At 45.8% G+C, this 20,735-nt stretch overlaps 1 protein-coding gene across 1 annotated transcript; it reads right to left on the bottom strand.

The window, feature by feature from the left end:
- Positions 1-558: 558 nt before the first annotated feature.
- On the bottom strand, positions 559-3,345 carry LOC141637951 (trans-cinnamate 4-monooxygenase-like). The gene is made up of 3 exons (XM_074447370.1): positions 2,426-3,345; positions 1,443-1,576; positions 559-1,363 (listed from the first exon to the last, which is right to left on the bottom strand). Exons 1-3 carry the CDS (start codon positions 3,211-3,213, stop codon positions 768-770), a joined length of 1,518 nt encoding a protein of 505 aa, XP_074303471.1. The 5' UTR covers positions 3,214-3,345; the 3' UTR covers positions 559-767.
- Positions 3,346-20,735: the final 17,390 nt, after the last annotated feature.

Here is a 20,735-nt window from a genome sequence, read left to right as displayed (position 1 = left end):
CCATTATTATATGATAAAAAAAACTGTATACTTTTTTTAAAATATTTGTACATAAAATTCAATGACTTTTAATGATAAGAAGTTGCAAAAAAAATGTTAATAATAAAAATATTTTAAAAATAACATCGTTAATTTCTCGGTGAAAAGCAAACTTTCATTAAAATATTCATTTTATGATTTATTACAATTTTAATTTTTATTGCTTAACTTAAAATAAAGTGATGAGAAACGTAAAAAATAAGTGAACTATCAATTTAAAATCCATAAATAATACGGAGTACACTAAAAAAGTAAAATTTTATAAATACCGTGCATATATTACACCGAATCTAAACTAGTTTCTCTCTAAATCCTAACCTTTATTATATTAATCATACTGGAAGCCGCCTTAGATAAACTAATCGATGGTAAGGCGCACAACAAGAAAATTTAACATCTAATTAATCAAGTCACCTTTTTGTTGAGATTTGTGTTTCAATATTTTCGTAATTTTTTGTTGTTGTTGTTGTTGTTTAATCTTTGTTTAACCAATGCAAAAGGTGTTTTTTTGGTGAATAGTTAACAGAATAATGCAGTGATCATATATTTATTCTAGAAACCCGATATTCCTCGAGATTCTAGGATCAATTCCTTCTGCAATTGTGGATCGTATTCTGAACAAATAGTCACGCCTATTACTCTGTTTGCGCTTTTCTATCATACCCCAATGAGTAGGGCATTTTTGTTAAATGCAGGTAATATAAACGACACGAAACGAAATATAAACCTTAAACCCTGGGTTTAAGCACAATGGTGGAGTGGTTCCGGATTTGCAAGCTAAACTGACCGCATTGCTTAGTCGTATCAATCTTTAACTGACCGGGTGGTGGAAGAAGCTCGAAATTTTGTATCAAGCGGCCAATCGTAATACAGATGATAGGCAAAGCGAGAACAATGCCAGGGCAACTTCTTCGACCGACCCCAAAAGGAAGGTACCGAAAATCATTTCCATTTGCTTCAACTCCAGACTCCTCTTCCAAGAACCTCTCGGGTCTAAACTCTTCCGGTTTTTTCCAATGCTTAGGGTTGTTAGCAAGCCACCAAGCATTAACTAATACCTTGCTTTCAGCAGGGATGTCATAGCCGCTCAGCTTAGCGCTTTGCAAATTCATGTGAGGTACCAGCAACGGGATGGCCATTCGCAACCTAAGTGTTTCCTTCACCACCGCTTGCAAATATGGTAACTTATGTGTGTCTGCCTCGGTTATTTGGTGTCCTTTGCCTAATACGGTATCTAGCTCTTCCCTCAGCTTTGTCTGGATTTCAGGGTGGTTCACTAGCTCGGCTATTCCCCATTCCATTGTCCATAATGTTGTTTCGATTGCTGTTAACATTTAATTTAGTTGAAGTCATTAGGGTTCGGACTACTAACTAGTACTCAGTAAATGTTTAACTTTACTCACCAGCTACGTTTACATTTCCGACGATGTATAATACATTTTCTTCAGTAATTTCTCCTCTATTTTGTGTTTCCAGGATCTGGGCAATGGCACATTTGGGTTCAATGTCTTTTGATTCCTTTGTTCCTGCTAATTTTCTGCATGTATGACAATTCTAGATGGTAATCATTGATTCGACCCGGTAACAAACACATATCATGTCCGCAGCTAGAGCTGGCCATCAGCCCGACCCGACCCGGCTCGCAATTGGCAGTTATTTTAGACAATTTAGCCCGGCCCTAAATTTCCAGCCCGGCCTGCCCTTTATCAAAAAAATTTGGTAAGGCCCGCCTAAAACAGAACACGGCCTGGCCCGAGTTATATCTCCCACAGCCCGGCCCATCTCACTCACGGGCCTGACCAGAAGAGCCTGGCCCGCCTGTTAAACGGTCATCAATCTGAACCCGACATGTTTAACTCATTTATTCTGTAAGTAGTTCATTATTAACACACGTAACCCGTAACCTGCATAAGTTTTTAGTCACGTCTGTATTAACCCGATTACATAAATAGTTGCAATGTCTTAGCTCTAATCCGTTAACTTTATGTCGGGTTTGCGTCATGTTAACAAGTTAGGTCAATGATTACAAACTCTACTTAAAATAATAATATCTTTTGGAGTTGATATAATTGTGGTGGTTTATGACAAAGAGTTGGCCCATACTAGAAAGATTAAGAGGATAATAAAACACTAGTGCGTGGCTAATTAAAATTCATAAAATCATATCGCTAACGTTTTCGTTGTTCAAAGAATCAAAGTGTTTTGACTCTATGTATTTGGAAGATGAACCTGAAAAGTGTGATGGATTTAAAATTAACTTTCTCGATTCCAATAAATTTTGAAATTTTATACGTTTGTCTACTATATATGAGATATATTTTAATTAAACGTATAAAATTCATTTAAAAGGTCATAAATGCAGAGGATAAAGCGAAGAATATCATACTTCCGGAGGACGTCGACGAAGTAGTCTTTAAAGAGCTTCAATCTTATATCCCTGACTTGTGTACATAACTTGAGATATCCCCTAAGGAAAGGGCGTAGTACCGGTATAAAATCGGCGTAATTGTAGTCGAAGCTCTGAGACAAACGTCCTCTCTCGGCATTCATAGATACGAGCTTCTTGTAAAGAGGGTCGTCCTCGCTATCAAAACGATGGTTAAACATGAGACGGTACATGTTATTGTACATCATGAGTTGGAGACGTCGACGTATTACAATTCCAGTGGAGGAGGATTCAGGGTGGTTGATAATATCATCAACCACCCTGCTGATCTCCTCCTCCCAACTGGCCTTGTTCTGTTGTACCACCTTGTTGGTAAAGAACGGGGCCGTCATGATCCGTCTCATTTTTCTCCAGTGTTCGCCATACTCGATGAAAACTACGTCTTTCCCTTTATCAGCAAAGATGTCAAAGACTAGGTTTCGAGGCCTAGACCCGAATTCAGCTCCTTGGGTATGGAGTACGTCTTTGGCTAGTTCTGGAGAGGAGACCACTACTACATTACGAACACCCATTCGTAGTAGTAGTATGTCTCCAAACCTCTTGGCAAAGTCCAAGAGGTTTCGGTGGTTGAGGTCATTCCCAACCTGCAGCCAATTCCCGAATATGGGAATTGGCAGCGGTCCAGGAGGAAGCTTCAACTTCTTCCCCCGTAGTTTTGAGAGTGTTATCGCTACTATGACGGTGAAGAAGAGGGCGTACAAGCCCTTGTGCACTAGCCAAATATCCATTACTGATTACTCTCTTCGTCTCGATTATTTATGAATGGTAGAGTGGGAGGTTTCAATTTGTCTACTGAAAGTATGATGCTTAACCAAATTAGACGCACATCCTTTTATTGATAGAAGATTGGAGATTTGGGGAGGTGGGGAGGTGGTGATTGGACCAAAGGTATAATTGGAATTACGTACTCCCTCTATAAACCTATTTTCACCCATTTGCTTTATTGCGGTCTCCAAGATGATACTTTGACAGTTTTTTCTAAGTTTACATGTTACTTTTTTTTTTCTTGAAATATTTTTTTTGTGGAAGATATTATGAAAATAAGTGTAAATGTTTTTGTTTTATTATCTAATAATTTTTATTCTCCAACTTATTTACGGTCAAAGTTCGGAAACTTTGACCTTCTAAAAGTAAATGGGGTGAAAATAGGTTTGTGGAGGGAGTAATACCATAAACTCAACTTCATATTTACTCGTCTTGATCAATCTAGCTTCAGACAAGACCCACGTCATCTCCTTGGCTGTAAAACACGTCATCTGAAGCTCCATCAATTAAAGACAAGAAAAGATGGGTATTTTCTTTGGGGCAGCGCTGCTTGCCCAGAAAAGATTGTTATGGATGTTGACCTTGAAGTCCGTGATCCGACATCCGTCTTTTGTCATCAACACGACGCTGCGAGCCGATGCATTTACCTTGTTTTAGTTTATGCTTTTAATATTACTATAGCGTTTTATGTTATTGTTTATTGGTATGGTATAGTAAGCCATACTGCCACAATGTAAAACTCTTTCTTTACGGCTGCCAAAAAAAAATAGTTTTTGTTGGTAATGATGGCTTGCAAAAGCCAAGTCCAACTTTACTTCATGTTGATGTGCATCCCCCATCGGTGGAGATTTATATTGGTCCTTGTACATCAATGGTTTAATTGAGTGAAACAAAGGGTTTTTGTTGTGAGTCTCAGGTTTGCGGGTTTGGGTCGCGCGCCAGCCCGGTTTGACTTGGGCCTGAGTAGAGCATTTGCAGTGTGGACCTTGGCCCATTTTTTGAACATGTGGGACGATAGCTGATTTTAGCCCATTTTAGGGCTGGTCATCATCCTATATTGTGATCATCATACTTATAAGTGGAATTACGTTAATAGTTTTGCCCTTTATGATTGGACACAAATAACACAGCTAGTCTTGCTTGTGATGGGCTAATTCCGTCACAAGCTTGTGACCTCTCACAAAAATGGAGAGGAGGACAAGGTGGGGCACCCCCCATGTGCTTCCCCACTCGCCTCTCATGGGCATTTTGTGAGAGAAAACGGTATCCGTCACAAGTTTGTGACGGATACCGCCGTCACAAATGAGAATTTGTGCAAATAACAAGCCTTGCCCCTGTTCCATCCAACCTTTTCATGATTAAGTGCATAATTATCATCCTTAATTATTTGTCTTTAAAATAAATGACTTGTTTATATTTTATGCATTCTGTTTTTGTCTTATGTGTAATATTTGATTTGTGTTAAGTTTAAGACAGATATGTCATGTCCATCTTAAATGAGAATTTGTCATTAGTTCGGATTGTACTCTTGTTGTAAATGCTATCTTGAAAAACTCGGGTCCTTGCAGGGCCTTACATTAACATCATTTTAGAGTGCAGGGATCGGTTAAAAGTCTCACCTTTCGTGATCATCATCTATGAAAAGCGGTCCACGAAACATGTCGCGGATGCAATTTCCAAGTTCGCCTTACGTAACTCGAGCTTACATTGTGGCTCCTTTTGCTAGGACAGTGCACCCCATTTTGTTTTGGATATGTATAACTTTGATTTGGCACACATTTGTACTCCTTTATCCCCTGATCCACCCCCTTAATTGTATTTGAACCTTGCTTGTGAAACTTTAATATATTTGTTCCTCCTTTTCCAAAAAAAAAAAAAAAAAAAAAAAAGAGAATTTGTGTTGATAAATAAGAAGTATCCTTTTAATTTAATTTTTTCAACACGTGGGACATTAGCTCTTTTTTAGTCCATTTAAGGGTTGGTCAAACCTGAGGGTTGACCCGGCCCGTCTAGACGCAGGGTCAAGTTTTATCCGGCCCACCTGACCCATAAAAAACTAGAGCTAGACTTGCAAATCCAACCCGGCCCTCTAGACTTGTCAGAAACTAGACCCAGAGTCGGAACGAGCAAATCCAATCCGGCCTGCACTCGACCCGTCCAAAACCCGGACCGTTTTTGGGCCGGGGTTGAAAAACGCAAGTTCTTTTTGTATCAAATTTAGGTTGATTTTTTAGATTGGATCATATTTTGACAAGTACAACTCAAAGTTATTCAGGTTGGGTCATTCCGATCAAATCCGTCATAAGCCCAAGTGCACAACATATACATTTCCGTTGGTTTTTTTTCACTTTGGCTCCTAAACTAGGTAGCACCGACACGGACACGGACACGGACACTGACACGACACGGACACGCGATACGGCATCTCATGAAATTTAGGACACGGGACACGTCATTTAAATTTAATAAAATATATATTTTATATTTATTTATGTGCGATTTTATTTTTGAAAAAGTATTTGAATATTAAATTTAAATAAGTGAAGGTAAAACTTGACGTTAATTATAACTCATTCTCATTTCCAAAACCAAAAACTAACTTATAATCAACTATTTCGACATCTCATTACTAGTCTAAAGAACATCATTTACCGCTAGTTCAACTTATTTCCCCACCAAATTCAACCATATAACAATTCACGCCACTTACCTTAAATTCAACTTGATTCCGTTTGAAGGTGTGTCCAAATGCCATGGACACGGCTCAAAATACCATGGACACGTGTCGGACACGTGCCCAAATAAAAGATGAAAGTTAGACACGGCTTTACAAGTGTCCGACACGTTTTGACGTGTGTCCGACGAGTGTCGTGTCCGACACGGGTCTCCGACACGGGAACGCCGATTAGGAGGAGTGTCGTGCAACCTAGCTCCTAAATAATCCCGTAGTATGAGTATGATCGTTATCCCCTAATATCACGCAATTTTGAACTATAATATCTACTTCCATTTCCATTTTTGAAAACCCATTTGATTTCCTGCTATTTCAACAATTTTGTGTATAACAACAACAACAACAATGGTGTCCATTAAAATACATAAAGAAGAACAAGAAACAGAGAAATGGATTAAACATTATTCTGAGTAAGTCTTGCTTAAAACGGGTTGGATTTTAAGACGGGTCGTTGTGTGAGAGGAAATGGGTAGAGGGGATAAAGGTGGGACCTCCCATGTGCTTCTCCACTCCCCCTAAATGGGTATTTTGTGAGAGAATATGGTATCCGTCTTATTAATAAGACGGATACCTTGGTCTGAAATAAGAATTGGGGATTCATCAAATCATCAAATACTAATTGTTGGTGATGGAGATTTCTCTTTTTCACTCTCTTTAGCCACTTTGTTTCGCTCTGCTTCCAACATCACTGCTACTTCTCTTGACTCTTACGGTTTTCTTCTCTCCCTTTTTCCATTTTTTGCGCTCTTTATTTATACTAATCAGTTGTTTAACTTTGATTAAAATATGTACGCCTCGTGAAGATTATAAAAACGTAAACAAATGATCAGGATGGAGCGAGTATAAACTTTGGTGATTTAACATATTACAGGTGACTAGGGTTTGTGGAATTATATTGTCATTTGTCAAACTAGTGGCGGAGCCAGGTGGCGGCTAGCAGAGTGATCACCCCGCTAAATAATGAAAAAATTGAAGTTTTTAGTTGAAACTTTCGATATTTTTTCTAGTATATATAACTTTCGCATATTCATGCGAAATTTATCATGTAATGTTTTATCTGTTCAATGATTTGTTTCTCTCTGATTAAAATATATCTTACAATATCAATGTAAACAATACGTCATCATGAAGAGTTTTTGTTTCTAAGGTTTATGATGCAGCCATCAATGCGTCTGATTCATCAGCATAGATTAATCCCAGTTGACTTGTTGCTTATTTAGTTACTGATTTTGTCTCAGTCATTTATTTACCTTTGATTAAAATACCCCTTACATTGTTTATTCTTTTATTGTTACACCGGATCATGTATGTTCCCTTTGAAGGAAATTTGATTGTTTGATTATTTATGTGATGTGTGACCATGTGAGGATTAGTACAATACTTCAATGTGATCATCTTCCCCTCCTTGAAATGATTATCAAAAAACGATAAGAGAAAAGTTATGATAACGGATATAGATTTTGTTTCGATGGAAGAAAGCAATTTCAGCAAAGCCATTAACAAAACTAGAGCTGGGGTTGGAGGCCGGAGAATGTGTATGTTTTTGCGTTCTGCAAAACACGTCCCAGACAGACCGGAATTTTTGTGCATTTACCAACCGATTAAGCATTGATTTTAACTTAAGGAGGCTCAATTGAAATAGATACTTTGAGAAAGAAGTACAAGAAAGCAAGTTCAAACTTGGAAGCGCTACAAAAGCTTGGAGCGTCCGTTATCCATGGGGTTGATGCAACCAGAATGAAACTACACACTGATCTTACTTTGCGGAGGTTTGATCGTATTGTATACTGTATAATTTTCCTCATGCTGGTTTCCATGGGAAGGAAGACAGCCTTCATCTTATCAAGTATGGTTTTCTTTTTTTCTTCTTGATAAATAGTACCAATATAAGGACCAATTTTTATAAAGAGTACCAACATAATCAATAATTCGTAATCAGTACCAAAATATTAACTTTTATCTATGAATAGTACCAAGTCGCATTAAAATCTCATCTTAACCTTACTATATAAAGTCCAAGAAACCATCACTTAAGTACAAATCTTGACTCATCCACTTCCAAACTCCCTCTGTTAGATGAAAACACGTGTAAACTGTAAAGTAGGAAAAAAAATGGAGTAAAAAGGCGACGTGGTACTATTTGTAGATAAAAGTTTTTATTTTGGTACTATTTACGAATTATTGATTATGTTGGTACTCTTTATAAAAAAAGGGTCTTTATATTGGTACTGTTTATCAATTTACTCTTATATTTATATATATGACTGTATTTTAATCAAAGGTAAACAAATGATTGTTATGAACTATAAAGGGAGTAACTTAATTCAAAATATGGATTTCCGCAATCAGTTGGAATGTTGCGACCAAATGGTGCAGGGATTTTTCCGTAATGGTTTTCTTTTATTTTTCCAGAAAGCACAAGGGACTTGTGCAGGGATTTTTTCGTAATGCAACTGGAATGCTGCGACCAAATGGTGAAATCCATGTCAGTCACAAAACATCAGCTCCGTTTTGTGATTGGAATCTAGAAGAACTTGCATACCTCAACGCTCTTATGTTGATCGAATGCGCTCCTTTCAGAATCAAAGACTACCCTGGTTATAACAACAAGAGAGGAGACGGTAAAAGAAGTGATGAATCGTTTCCTCTGGGAGAATGCAGCACCTTCAAATTCATCCTTGACCGTGGCTGTAAGAAAACATGTTCTCGAACTAGTCAAAGAAGTTCGAGACATATCTATGATAACTCGGTCAATATTGACTCTGAGCTTTTATCTACACCAGAGCGAAACAGGATCAGAGAAGAATTTAGTTGGATATTTGATTGGTATTTGGATCATGTCAAAAATACATTTGGAGTTCCGGATGAAAGTATCCTCGACAATGTCGACATAGGATTGACTCTCGGGCATGACAGATTTGTCGACATTGCTTCTGGCCGACCTTTGAGTGACTTCGTCTTTTTCTTAGACGAGCTCCATCGTTTAAGCATTTCTAGAATTCAGTGGCTAGAGGGTATTTTGGGAGTCGAGTATTAATCTGGACTTTCTCGTTGCAAAGAAAATGCAGTTTTGTTGTTGTTTACGTGATGTTTTAGCCCAAATGTAACGCTTTCTGTCTCAAGAAGCGAGAAAGGGAAAATGGAACTCGGATTTGCTAATAGTTGCTTCGTTTTTGTACATACATCAAGCGACTATGACCTCAGATTTTCTTACTTTTAAACATTTTAAGCACATCAGATTAGTTGATGCATGTCGCGTGGAGTACAGCATTTTAAGCACATCAGGTAGTCTCTCGCTTCGTGTTCCTTGAATTATCTTTAGTAGTATGGCAGTACGTTTGGCTTGTTGGACTTCTAAGGGAGAGGCAGGCCGCAGGGGCAATGCAGTCTGGCAATGTCATGTACTGCAACTGGCAATGGTATGTACTCTTTGAGTCTCTGTCATTTATTTACTTTTTACTCCGTATATTCATTGTGAGGAGTATTTTAATTACATTCCAGCCAAACATTTCTGGAATGTAATTAGCGTGATGCAAAATCTACTAAATAAACTCGACTAGAAAAACAAGTGCAAAATATCGCATCCAATAATACTATTAGCAACTCTTTTTTTTTGATGACGAGGGGGATGAATCCCCCGGCCCATGCATTCCCGCACCACCACATGGACCATGTAAGCCACCCCTTTGGGAGCTACAGTGGCCAAGTGATATTAGCAACTTTTAGTATATGCCATGTGGTGCTACGATTTTAGGGTGCAAACAAGCAATACAATAGGTAAACATAATACAGTAAGATCTAAAGTTTTAAACTTAAAAACTTTTCAGCATTTTCATGGAGGCGTACACATGCCGAAGGTGCAATTCAATGGAATACAACAGGCAACCGTCTTGCTGCATGACTGACCAACAATAGAACTTCTACGGACAAATGGGTTACGCTTAACGACTGGAAAACCCGGCGGCTGCTTTGGAATAACACTACCCGGGTGCTTTGCAACAAAACCAGGAGGCAATGGCGACGTTGTTGTTGGAGCAGCCATAGTTACTACAATTACATAAACTAACGCTAATAATAGAATAACACTAATGCTCTTCTTAACATTCATGATTTTTTTGGTTATATTATTTGAAATTGTTCCGGGTGTAATTTCGGAGCAAGTATCGTTACCACCCGTGGCTTGTAGAATAATGTCTTGAGTTGAACCCTTCTTGCTTCTATCGTCCCTTTCGGCCTCTCCTGCAACGATGAACGAACTGAGGGCTTGGCTTTGTGCCAAGCGTACCCACTCCGACGCTCAAGTTAGCAAACTTAAAGGATTAAGCAGTGTTACTTGGCTAGATATGTCTTGTAGAGAGATAAGGGAGATATTACCAGATGAATAGTGTATTTAGGTTAAGTTGTGGGATCCTTTCCTCAAGGAAGGTTGAGGAGTATTTATAGGCTTTCACCTTTTGTCACGTAGTGCCAAGTGGCCAAGTGGCTATCGGTGGAAAGATCGTTCTCCCCTCGGCCGATGGACCTATGGCAAGCCGGCCGAGGGTCTTGGATGTGAGTACGCGGATATGTGTCCCGGTTACCGGCGTTGCTAGGCCGAGACCCGTGTGACAGCCGATGGGACGACGGCTAGGGTCGTTTCTAAGTCGTCGACTTGTGGGATATTTTTGACCTTGCTCAGTGTGTTGACTTGGTCAGCGGTGCAGAATATGCCCCATCAATTTGCCCCCAGCGTAGTCTATGCCGTGGTATGGGCTCCGATGCACTTTTGAGCGTATATTCTGCGCAAGTAATTTTCACAAATTTTCTGTATCGGCTTCTTCTTGTGCATCGGCGTGGCTCTTGTTAGGCCGTATCATACACCATATCCCCCCTCCACATGGATGCGTAAAGGGTATCCGATGTGGAAAAGAACATGACGCCGGCCGAGACCAGTGGCCGAGAGTCTTGGTTGATTTTGATTGCCCCCGGCCGGTGCTTCCTAGCTTGGTTGATCAGGTGGCCGGCGGAGACTAGATACCTAGGAATTTGTTGAGGAAGATGAACAGTCGAAGAGATGTGAATAGGCGTGTTGAAGACGCTTGGTAACTGTTGCATTGATTGACTTTCAACTGTTGCAACGATTGACATCCCGCGGTTGCATGCTCGACACGTGTATGTTCGCTGATTGGTTGACGCTTTATGGGTTGTGCCCTGATTGGTCCTTCTTCATGGGCTTTTCTCTATAAATAGGGCAGTTATTCCGTGATTTTGGCCTCCAATTTATTTTCGAAAATTTTCTCCAAAATCTTCATCTTTCCAAACTTTCAAGGGTTGTCTTCGTCTTCTTAATCTTCGGAGTATTTGATCCGGCAAGTGTTTTTCTTTAAGGTAAACAAGCAAACTTTTTATTTTTCTTGCAAGTAATTTGTTGTGAATCATGTCTTCTGATGCCGGGACTGGTACTTCCTCGCCGGGGTTCCCGTCGCTTCTTGATGAGGAGGAGGGACGGGAGGCCATCCCGCTAAGGTTTGGGGGCCCTAGGTCTCCTTCTCCCGTAGGCCGATCTACCCCTCCAGGAGGAGTTGGAGGATGAGGATGATGCGGATGATGATGAGGGGGCTCCCGGTGATGGTGGGAGGATTACTACTCCGGATCCTGGTGAGGGGGCTCCCGTTGGTGGTGGGAGGATGACTATTCCGGATCATGGTGAGGCCTGCACGACTGGCCTCGACCGTGTCTGGACAAATAAATTCGCAAGCAGCTCCGGAGAAACTCTTTTCGGAGATCACTTCTTCCTTGGTGAGGGGTATAAAATTGTTTTCCCTGGGGAGGGTCAGGCGGTCTGCTGTCCTCCCCCGGGTCATATCGGCGTGTACCTCAGGCAGTTGGAGTACGGGCTCCGGTTTCCTTTGAATGAACACGTCATGGCCATCATCAAAGCTATGAATCTTGCCGTGGCCCAACTGCATCCGTTGGCCATGAGGACGATAATCGGCTTTGTGTGGCTCTGTCTCTTTAAAGGGGAGGTCCCTACGGTCAACTTATTCCGCCGACTTCATAGTCTTCGGCCGTCATTCGCCCGAAAGGTGGGATGGTACAGCGTGCAGACGGAGCCCGGATATGTTTCCGTAAACAAGCTTACTTCCTGCAAAGACTGGCAGGAGCGATGGGTGTACGTCCAAGTGCCGGAGGACTACCCATTGCCTCGGTCTTTTCAGAGCCCCGTTTACTTACGGTGTGAGACCCGGGAAGAGTATGAGAAATACGTCTCCCGGGGTAGCAAGGTTAAGATGGACGCTTCTTTTGTCCCCCTTACTGCGGATGAGAAGCGGCAATGCAAAATTTGATGCTGAGGAGGGATGGCTTCCCCCGACTCAGATTATTCTTCAAGACGAGCTGCTATGCCGCGTCGGCCTCATACCGGCCCTCAACTGGGGTGAGTAGGGTCGGTGTGAGGCCCACCTTTGCTTATTATGTTCCTTTTTCAGAGCCTTGTTTTACTTCCTTTATGTAACTCTTGTTTGATTTCTTGCAGATCGGTTTGGGCGGGATCTGTCTGAGAAGGACCTGAAGAGGCTAGGGCTTGACAAGGACGGGAAGGTTGTCCAGCGGCGTCCTACGGCTGAGTTGAAAGATCGCCGACTGTCCCCTAACGAACTCATGGACAAACAGACGAGGGCGTTGGATCCGGAGACGGCTCAAGCACGGGTTCTCGGTGGCGTGCCGAAGAGATCGAAGAGGGCAGCGTCCAAGTCGGCGGCTGTATCAATGGCAACTCCCTCTTCGACCCCAAAGGGTCGAAAAGGATCATGTGGAGGTGATCAACATTACGAGGGGAGGTGACCGTTGCTAAGGTCCCTTCTCCGAAGAAGAGGAAAGACGCACCGTCTGCTTCCACCGTTGCCGTGGAGAAACCTGTTTCCACCAGCCCTCCAACTAAGAGGATTCGAACTGGTACGGATTTAACCTGTGGTTCGGATTTAGCCGGCTCGTTGGACATTCCTGACGACAGGCTTTCTGACGTGTCAATGCATGGTGACATGGATGCTCTGTGTAAATTTTTTGTAGATCCATCGTCGGCAACTGCCGTTCTCACTGAACGGCAAGTAGGGAAGCAGCCTGAGAAGGCGATTGAGAAGGCGGGTGACCAAAACGTCGTCGTGGACTCCTCACCCCAGAAGGTTACTCCCACCGAGCTCGTGGCGGGGGGCGAGAAAATATATAAGTGGTTGGGGAGATGGAGTCGTCTAGCCGCCTCCCTCATCATGGAGCAGGAAAAGGCCATGGCCCAATCTGGGCCGCTGATTGCAAAGCTCAAGCTTGATCTTTCTGCTGCGAGGGGGGAAGCCGGGAAGGCTAAGCTGGATCTTCATGCCGCCAAGAGGCGCGCGGAGGAAGCTGAGAAGATGCTGAGGGCCGAGAGGGCAAAAGTTGAGGATCTTTGATGGCGCCACGCCAAGATGTTGGAGGAGCGGGACAGGTATAAAGGTGCCTACGACGCCGTGGTTGCCAAGAGGGACGAGTGGGAGGATCGATTCCGAAGCGGAGGAGGTGCTCGGGGACATGCAGCTATCCTTGCTCAAAAAGAGAAGGATATTGAAATGCTTCAAGATGATCTCCTCCCTAAAATGTGCGTCCAGTTCCGGGACCGGGCCGAGGAGGCGACCAGGGAGGCAATCAAAAGGGTCGTCCCCGACGGCTCCTTCCCGTGGGAGAAATTTGACCAGCTCCTGGATGAGATGGCCGAGGCCGTGGAAACAGCGGCTGCAGAGAAGGCAGAGGCAGCGAAGGCGGCTCGGATAGCTGAGGCCAAGGCGGCCGATGATGCGAAAGTGAAGGAGGGTGAGGGGCCGAAGTTGCTTGAAGATGCTCAGCCTTCCCCAAAACCGGCCACCGAAGGTGTCATTGTTGCACGATGGAGGGCAACGACAGGCATAGGGAGACGGGCGGTCGTCACCAGACTCACCCGGCGTCTCGGATAGCTTTAGCTGTTCGGGGGCCAATTATTGAGCCTTCTCTCCCTGCCATCCTTTTGGCGCTTCAAATCCTAAGTCTGTAATCTTTTGCTTTTTTGTTTCTTCGCTTCTGTAAAGCTTTGGTAGGTAGAGTTTAGGCTACCCTCATGGGGACGGCCGTCGTTTGTACTCTCCTTGCAATCATATTTAATAAAGTTATCTTATCGGCCTTTGGCTTGGCCGGAGCTTCGATCCACCTCTCGTTTGTCTTTTCGCGTTATTAATCGAGTGCGTTCGTTTTTACACTCGGCATGACCGAGCGGTTTGAACGCATGTCTCAACCGTGTTTCAACGTCTTTAGCGTTAGAATCGTGTAGGCATATTGACCGCTAGATTGGCGTCTCAATCGCTGCGCCGAGTATACGTTCTCTTTTAGCGTATCGGCCGGCGTGTTCCCGTCGCTCTCGGCTTTGACCGAGGTAATCGGGGTTGCGGCCCGATAGCGTTAGAATCGTGTAGGCATATTGACCGCTAGATTGGCGTCTCAATTGCGCTGAGTATACGTTTCTCTTTTAGCGTATCGGCCGGCGTGTTCCCCGTCGCTCTCGGCTTTGACCGAGGTAATCGGGAAGCGGCCGATAGCGTTAGAATCGCTAATGTGTAGGCATATTGACCGCTAGATTGGCGTCTCAATGCGGCGAGTATACGTTCTCTTTTAGCATATCGACCGGCGTGTTCCCGTCGCTCTCGGCTTTGACCGAGGTAATCGGGGTTGCGGCCGATAGCGTTAAATCGTGTGTAGGCATATTGACCGCTTAGATTGGCGTCTCAATTGCGCGGAGTATACGTTTATTTTTTAGCGTATCGACCGGCGTGTTCCCGTCGCTCTCGGCTTTGACCGAGGTAATCGGGGTTGCGGCCGATATAGCGTTTCTTCCTTCGAGTTTAAATCCGGTGGCAAATTGTGGAGGGGACAGACACTTTGATGGAGAACTTGGACGATTCATTTGTTTGTTATGATCGTGCGTTGGGGTGTCCACAATGGTTTGGACACCTCCGCCGCTATACAAAGTATTTTCTCAAGTTATCGGTGTTCCAATGGCTCATCAAAGGCGCACCTCCCATGTCCGTCACCCAGTATGTACCCTACCTCGTCTCTTCGACCACTTTGTAGGGACCTTCCCGGTTGGCCGTCGCCTTGCCATGAATATTTCCTTTGTTGGTGGCAGCCGACTTCCTTAGGACTAGGTCTCCTATTTTTAAGTCCCTTTTGTGGACTCTTCGGTTGTAGGCTCTCTTCATCCTGGTTCGATATACGGCCAAGTTGAGGCGTGCCGTGTCTCGCTTTCTTTCGACCAGGTCTAGGGAAGCTCTTAGGCCCTCCTCGTTTTCAACCGGGTCAAAAGTGGCCGGCTTACGAACGTTGGCACCGTGGCTTCGATTGGCGTGACCGCCGGAGCCGTAGACTAGGTGGAAAGGGGTGTATCCCGTTGCTTCTTTCTCCGTGGTTCGAAGGGACCATAGGACGCCGGGTAGTTCATCGGCCCATCTTCCCTTAAGGTCTTCAACCTGTCTTCTTCAAACCGTTGAGGATGGTTTTGTTGGTCGCCTCCGCTCGCCCGTTACTCTGCGGGTGGCAGACGGAGGAATACGCAAACTTGATGCCAAGCTCCTCTAACCAGTTCATTATCAGGTCGCTCCAAAATTCTCGGCCGTGGTCAAATACCATAACTTGGGGCAATCCGAAGCGGGTTATAACGTTTTCCCAGATTACCTTTCTGACGGCTGCTGTGGTCTTCGCTGGTACTGCCACGGCCTCAACCCATTTGGTGAAGTAGTCAACGGCGACGATTAAGAACTTCCTTCCTCCGGAGGCCGTTGGAAATGGCCCTAGCATATCCATCCCCCACTGTGCGAAAGGAAGGGGGCTAAGCACCGGTTGCAGGTCTCTGGAGGGAGCGTGTATCACCGGGGCGTGCATCCGACGCCCGTGCACTTCTTGGTCTTCGCTCGAATCTTGAAGCATGGTGGGCCGGGCAGTAGCCACTCGGAGAGCTTTGTGGGCTAGTGTTCTTGCCCCCATGTGGTGTCCACGATGCCCTCGTGAATTTCTCACATGCTCGATTCTGCGTCGGCCGGACCGACACACTTCAAGAGTGGTCTTATTACGGATCTTCCATACAGTTCCCCTTCGAACACCAGGTACACCGCGGCGATCCTTTTTATTTTGGCTGAGGGATTGCGGCCCTCCGGCAATTCACCTGTGAGCTTGTATCTCATTATCGGAGTCATCCACGTTGTCTCGGTCTCTATGTTACCCACCATGCCGACGGTCTCAGTGATGCTTTTCGCATTCCTGATATCTACCAAAGACGTTGGGTGACATTCTTGATGGTTGAGTGGCGGTTTGGAGAGAGCGTCGGCCCGGTTGTTCTCGGATCTGGGAACGCACTGGATTTGGAAGGATTTCAATTTGGCTACGTCGGCTTTTACCCTCTCTAGGTATCTTACCATTCCGTCGTCCCGGGCCTCATACTCCCCTCTGATTTGGTTGGTAACCAATAGCGAGTCAGTTTTCAACACAATGTGTTCTGCTCCGGCAGCCCTAGCTAGCTCGACTCCGGTTATCACCGCCTCGTATTCGGACTCATTGTTCGAGGCCGAGAAGGTGAATTTCAAGGCGTACTCAAACTCGTCCCCGTTTGGGCTGATGATAAGGATGCCGGCTCCTGAGCTATTCGTCGTGGATGAGCCGTCGGTGTAGACCTCCCATATGCCTGGGTTTGGCTCTTCCTGACGTGCATTCACCAGAAATCTGCAAGCGCTTGCCCCTTTATCGAAGGCCTTGGTTTGTACCGAATGCCAAAACCGTGAGAGTTCCACCGCCCATTTGATGAGCCTGCCGGATTGTTCGAATTTTTCCAAAGCTTTCTCCAACGGCCGATCGATTAGGACCGTCACGGGATGTGCATCGAAGTAGGGTTTTAACTTCCTTGTGGCAACGACAACGGCGAAGGTCGCTTTTTCAATTAGTGGGTAATTTCTCTCGGGCAACAAGTGTATGTATGGTCGACGAAATAGATTGGGTGTTCTTTGTTTGTCTTCTTCCCGACGATGACTACCGCGTGACCGTGGCCGAGGTAATCGCTATGTATAGGTATAACGTCTCCCCGATCGGCCTGGACAGAGTTGGAAGAGTCTGAAGGTGAGCTTTTAGTTGTTTGAAAGCCGTGCTCTGTTCCTCCCCCACCAAGTCTTTATTTCCTTTCAAAGACCTTGAAGAATGGGGTGCTTTTGTCGGCGACCGAGAGATGAAACGAGCGAGAGTCGCCATTCTCCCTGGCCACGATCATAACCTCTTTTCGATTCCTTGGTTCTCGCAGTCTAGGATTGCTCGGACTTTGTCCGGATTGGCATCTATGCCCCGGCGCCGACAAGTACACCTAAGAATTTACCTCCGCCCGACGCCGAAGTTGCATTTCATTGGGTTGAGCTTCATCTTGTATTTCCTTAGTGAACAAAATGTCTCGTGTAAATCGGCCGGATGCTCATTGTCGGACTTGCTTTTTACAATAACATCGTCGACGTAAGCCTCAATGTTCCGCCCTTTTTGGTTTTGGAACACTTTGTCCACCAGCCTCGTGTACGTTGCTCCGGCGTTCTTCAAACCAAACGGCATCATTTTGTACATGTATGTGCCGTTGGCGTGATAAATGCGCATTTAGGCATGTCTTCTTCGCCATAAACACTTGGTGATACCCGAGAAGGCGTCCAGCAGGCTCAAAGATGGTGTAGCCCGCCGTGGCGTCGATCAAACTATCTATTCGAGGCAAGGGGTAGCAATCTTTGGGGCATGCTTTATTAAGGTTGGTGAAGTCTACACACATTCTCCATGCCCCCGATGACTTCTTCACCATTACAACATTGGCTAACCACTCAGGATAAGTACAAGGCATGATGAAACCCGCCGCTAGTAATTTATCTACCTCGGCTTTGATGGCCTCGTCCTTCTCGGCGGAGGAGTTCCTCATTCTCTGCTTGACTGGGCGAGCGGTGGAGAGTACGTTCAGCTTGTGAACGATCACCTCCCGGCTCACGCCTGGCATCTCGGCCGCTGAGTATGCGAAAACATCTTTATTCTTCCTCAGCAGATCCAGGAGGTCGGCTCTGAATTTTGGTTCCAGGTTGACACCGACGGTTACGGTGCGGCCCGGGTCAATTTCTACCTCCTCGGTCTCCGCTCCTTCGACCATGCCGATGGTCCGATTATTTCCGGATCTGGGGGTGTACTGTATCCGGAAGGATTTTAGTTCTGTAGCGACAGCTCTCACCCTCACTAGATACCTTATCGTCCCGTAGTCCTGGGCTGCGCATTCTCCTTTAATCTGGCTGGCCACTAAGAGTGAGTCTGTCGTCACCATGATACGCTCTGCTCCGGCGGTTTTAGCTAGCTCAACTCCGGTTATTACCGCCTCGTATTTGGATTCATTGTTTGAGGCCAATGAGGTAAGTTTTAAGGCGTGCTCAAACACGTCTCCGTTTGGGCTGATAATAATGATATCGGCTTTCGAGCTATTCGTCGCGGAGGGGCCATTAGCGTAAACCTCCCATAAATCGGGATCCTCGTTCTTTGAGATGAGCTTCTGCGCCTCCCCCCGGTCCGAGACATACATCAGTGTCAGGGCCCTGATGGATATCACAGCGTCGATTTCGCTCAAAGTGACCCGGCCTATGAGAACGTTGTGGGCAGACGTGCCGTCGATGACTATGAATTCAGACATAACACTCTTGGCCGCACTCCCCTCGCCGAACCTTACCGGCAATCTGACCGACCCCAGGGGTACCAGGCCGTCCCCCGGAAAAGTCAGCAACGGGTTGGCGCAGGGGCTCAAATCTTCGATCCCCAGCCCGAGGCTGAGAAAGCACTCTCTGTACATGACGTTTGTGTAGGCGCCTGTGTCAATCAGGCACCTCTTCACCAAGTGGTTGGTTATGTCCAGGCGGACTGTAAGTGGGTCGCTATGAAAAGTGGCGACTCCATCGTAGTCCCCTTGTCCGATGGTCATGTCTGGGATGCTGGGAGCGGGGGTTGCTGTGTTGGGCACAAAGTTGATGGCCGGATAAGGTTCATCCTGGGGCCGTTTGTGCTTATGAGCGGACCCACTGCTCTCGTTGTCCCTGATGACGACATTGATTACTCCTACCCGCCGTAGGCGGACTTGCTATTCGGTCCGCCAAGATCCGGTTTTGGCCTCTGGCAACATATTTGCCGAGGCTCCCCTTTCGGATCAGTTCTTCGATGGCATCCTTCAGGTGTCGGCAATCGTTGGTTAGGTGTCCGGTGTGGCCGTGGTACTCACAGTACTGGCTCGTGTCACCGTCACTCCTCGGCCTAGGGGGTCTTTCCCATTTTTGGCCCTCGTTCTTGCTCAAAGCGAAAACCTCGGCGGCTGATACGACTAGGGGGGTGTGATCTTCGTGCCGTTTTTTGTAGTACGCTCCCGAGTTTCCTCCGGCATCCGCCGAGCTTTGTTTCGAGCGAGCTTGTCGACCGTGACCTATCGTTCCCACGGCGTCTTTCGTCGGACCGTGACCCGTTGTTGCCACGGCGCGCTTTCCTCCGGCCGTCCTCCCGCGACTCTTTTTCCCGAGTGCTCGGCCTCGCAGGGCCTACCCAGGTCTTGTGATAGTCTTCTACCTTGATGGCTTGGTCAGCCAACTGCCTGGCGGCGTCCATGCTCAGGCCTCCGCACTTGATGAGCTCATTTTTTAAATCTCCCCTTGGGAGGCCCTTCATTAGTGCGAAAGCTGCCAGTTCGGGATTGATTTCCCGAATCTGCTGGACCTTTCCGTCGAATCTTTCTACATAGCTCCGCAGGGACTCGCCTCCCCCCTGTCTGATAGTCAGGAGGTCAGATGTCTCTACGGCTCTTCTCTTGTTGCAGGAGTACTGGGCTAGGAAAGCGCCCTTTAGGTCGGCGTAATGGTACACCGAGCCATCGGGAAGCCCTTTGTACCAGCTCTGAGCCATCCCATGCAAAGTTGTTGGGAAAATTCGGCACCAGACCTCATCGGGCTGCTCCCATACCGACATGTAAGACTCGAAAGCCTCAGCGTGGTCGGCTGGATCACTATCTCCCTTGTATGAAATAGGTGGCAACTTGAGCTTAGTTGGCACCGGACTTCCAGACATAGGCGTTGAGGGGTTGCGACCACGTGTCGAACGACACGCGGCGATCGGCTCCTCGCATCCCTAACCTGGCTCCTTCCCCCGTAGCGGGAGGGGCTCCTTCTCCGACTCGGACTCCTTCTCCAGCTCTGCTGAGTCGGACTCCTCTGGCTCCTTCGGGGTGAGCCTCGTTCGTGTGGCGGGGACGCTGTCCTCCCACGAGTGCGGGAAGGACTTAGGTCTACCGCGCCCACTTTGGGCTCCCCCGGCATCTTGACTGGGTCGGCCTCTCCTAGTGCTCCGTTCAAATTTCTCGGAGTCACGTTTTGGGCCCTGGTCTCCCGGATGATTTCCGCCGCTCTTGTCGGCGTGACAGCGTGAGCGTGTGTCGCGATTAGGTCCAGGAGCATTTTCGGTTTACTACGTCAACCACCGTCCCATGATGGTGACCTGGTTGGTTGGCGGCGGCGTGTCGGGTATTATTGGCATCCCGAACTCGGTTGGATTACTCCGGTGGAGGGTCGCACGACTCAGTTGTTGAAAGCATCATCTTGGCGGAATTCGGTTTCGTCCGTCACGACTATCTCTTGTTGTTTCGACATCTCCTTAGCTTTTTGGGTGGGTTTTTGTTGATTTGTTTTTTTTTTT

This window comes from Silene latifolia, unplaced genomic scaffold (assembly GCF_048544455.1).
Source record: "Silene latifolia isolate original U9 population unplaced genomic scaffold, ASM4854445v1 scaffold_158, whole genome shotgun sequence".
Lineage (NCBI taxonomy): Eukaryota > Viridiplantae > Streptophyta > Magnoliopsida > Caryophyllales > Caryophyllaceae > Silene > Silene latifolia.
Note: the sequence above shows the minus strand (reverse complement) of the source record. Positions and strands in the feature narration are given on the sequence as shown.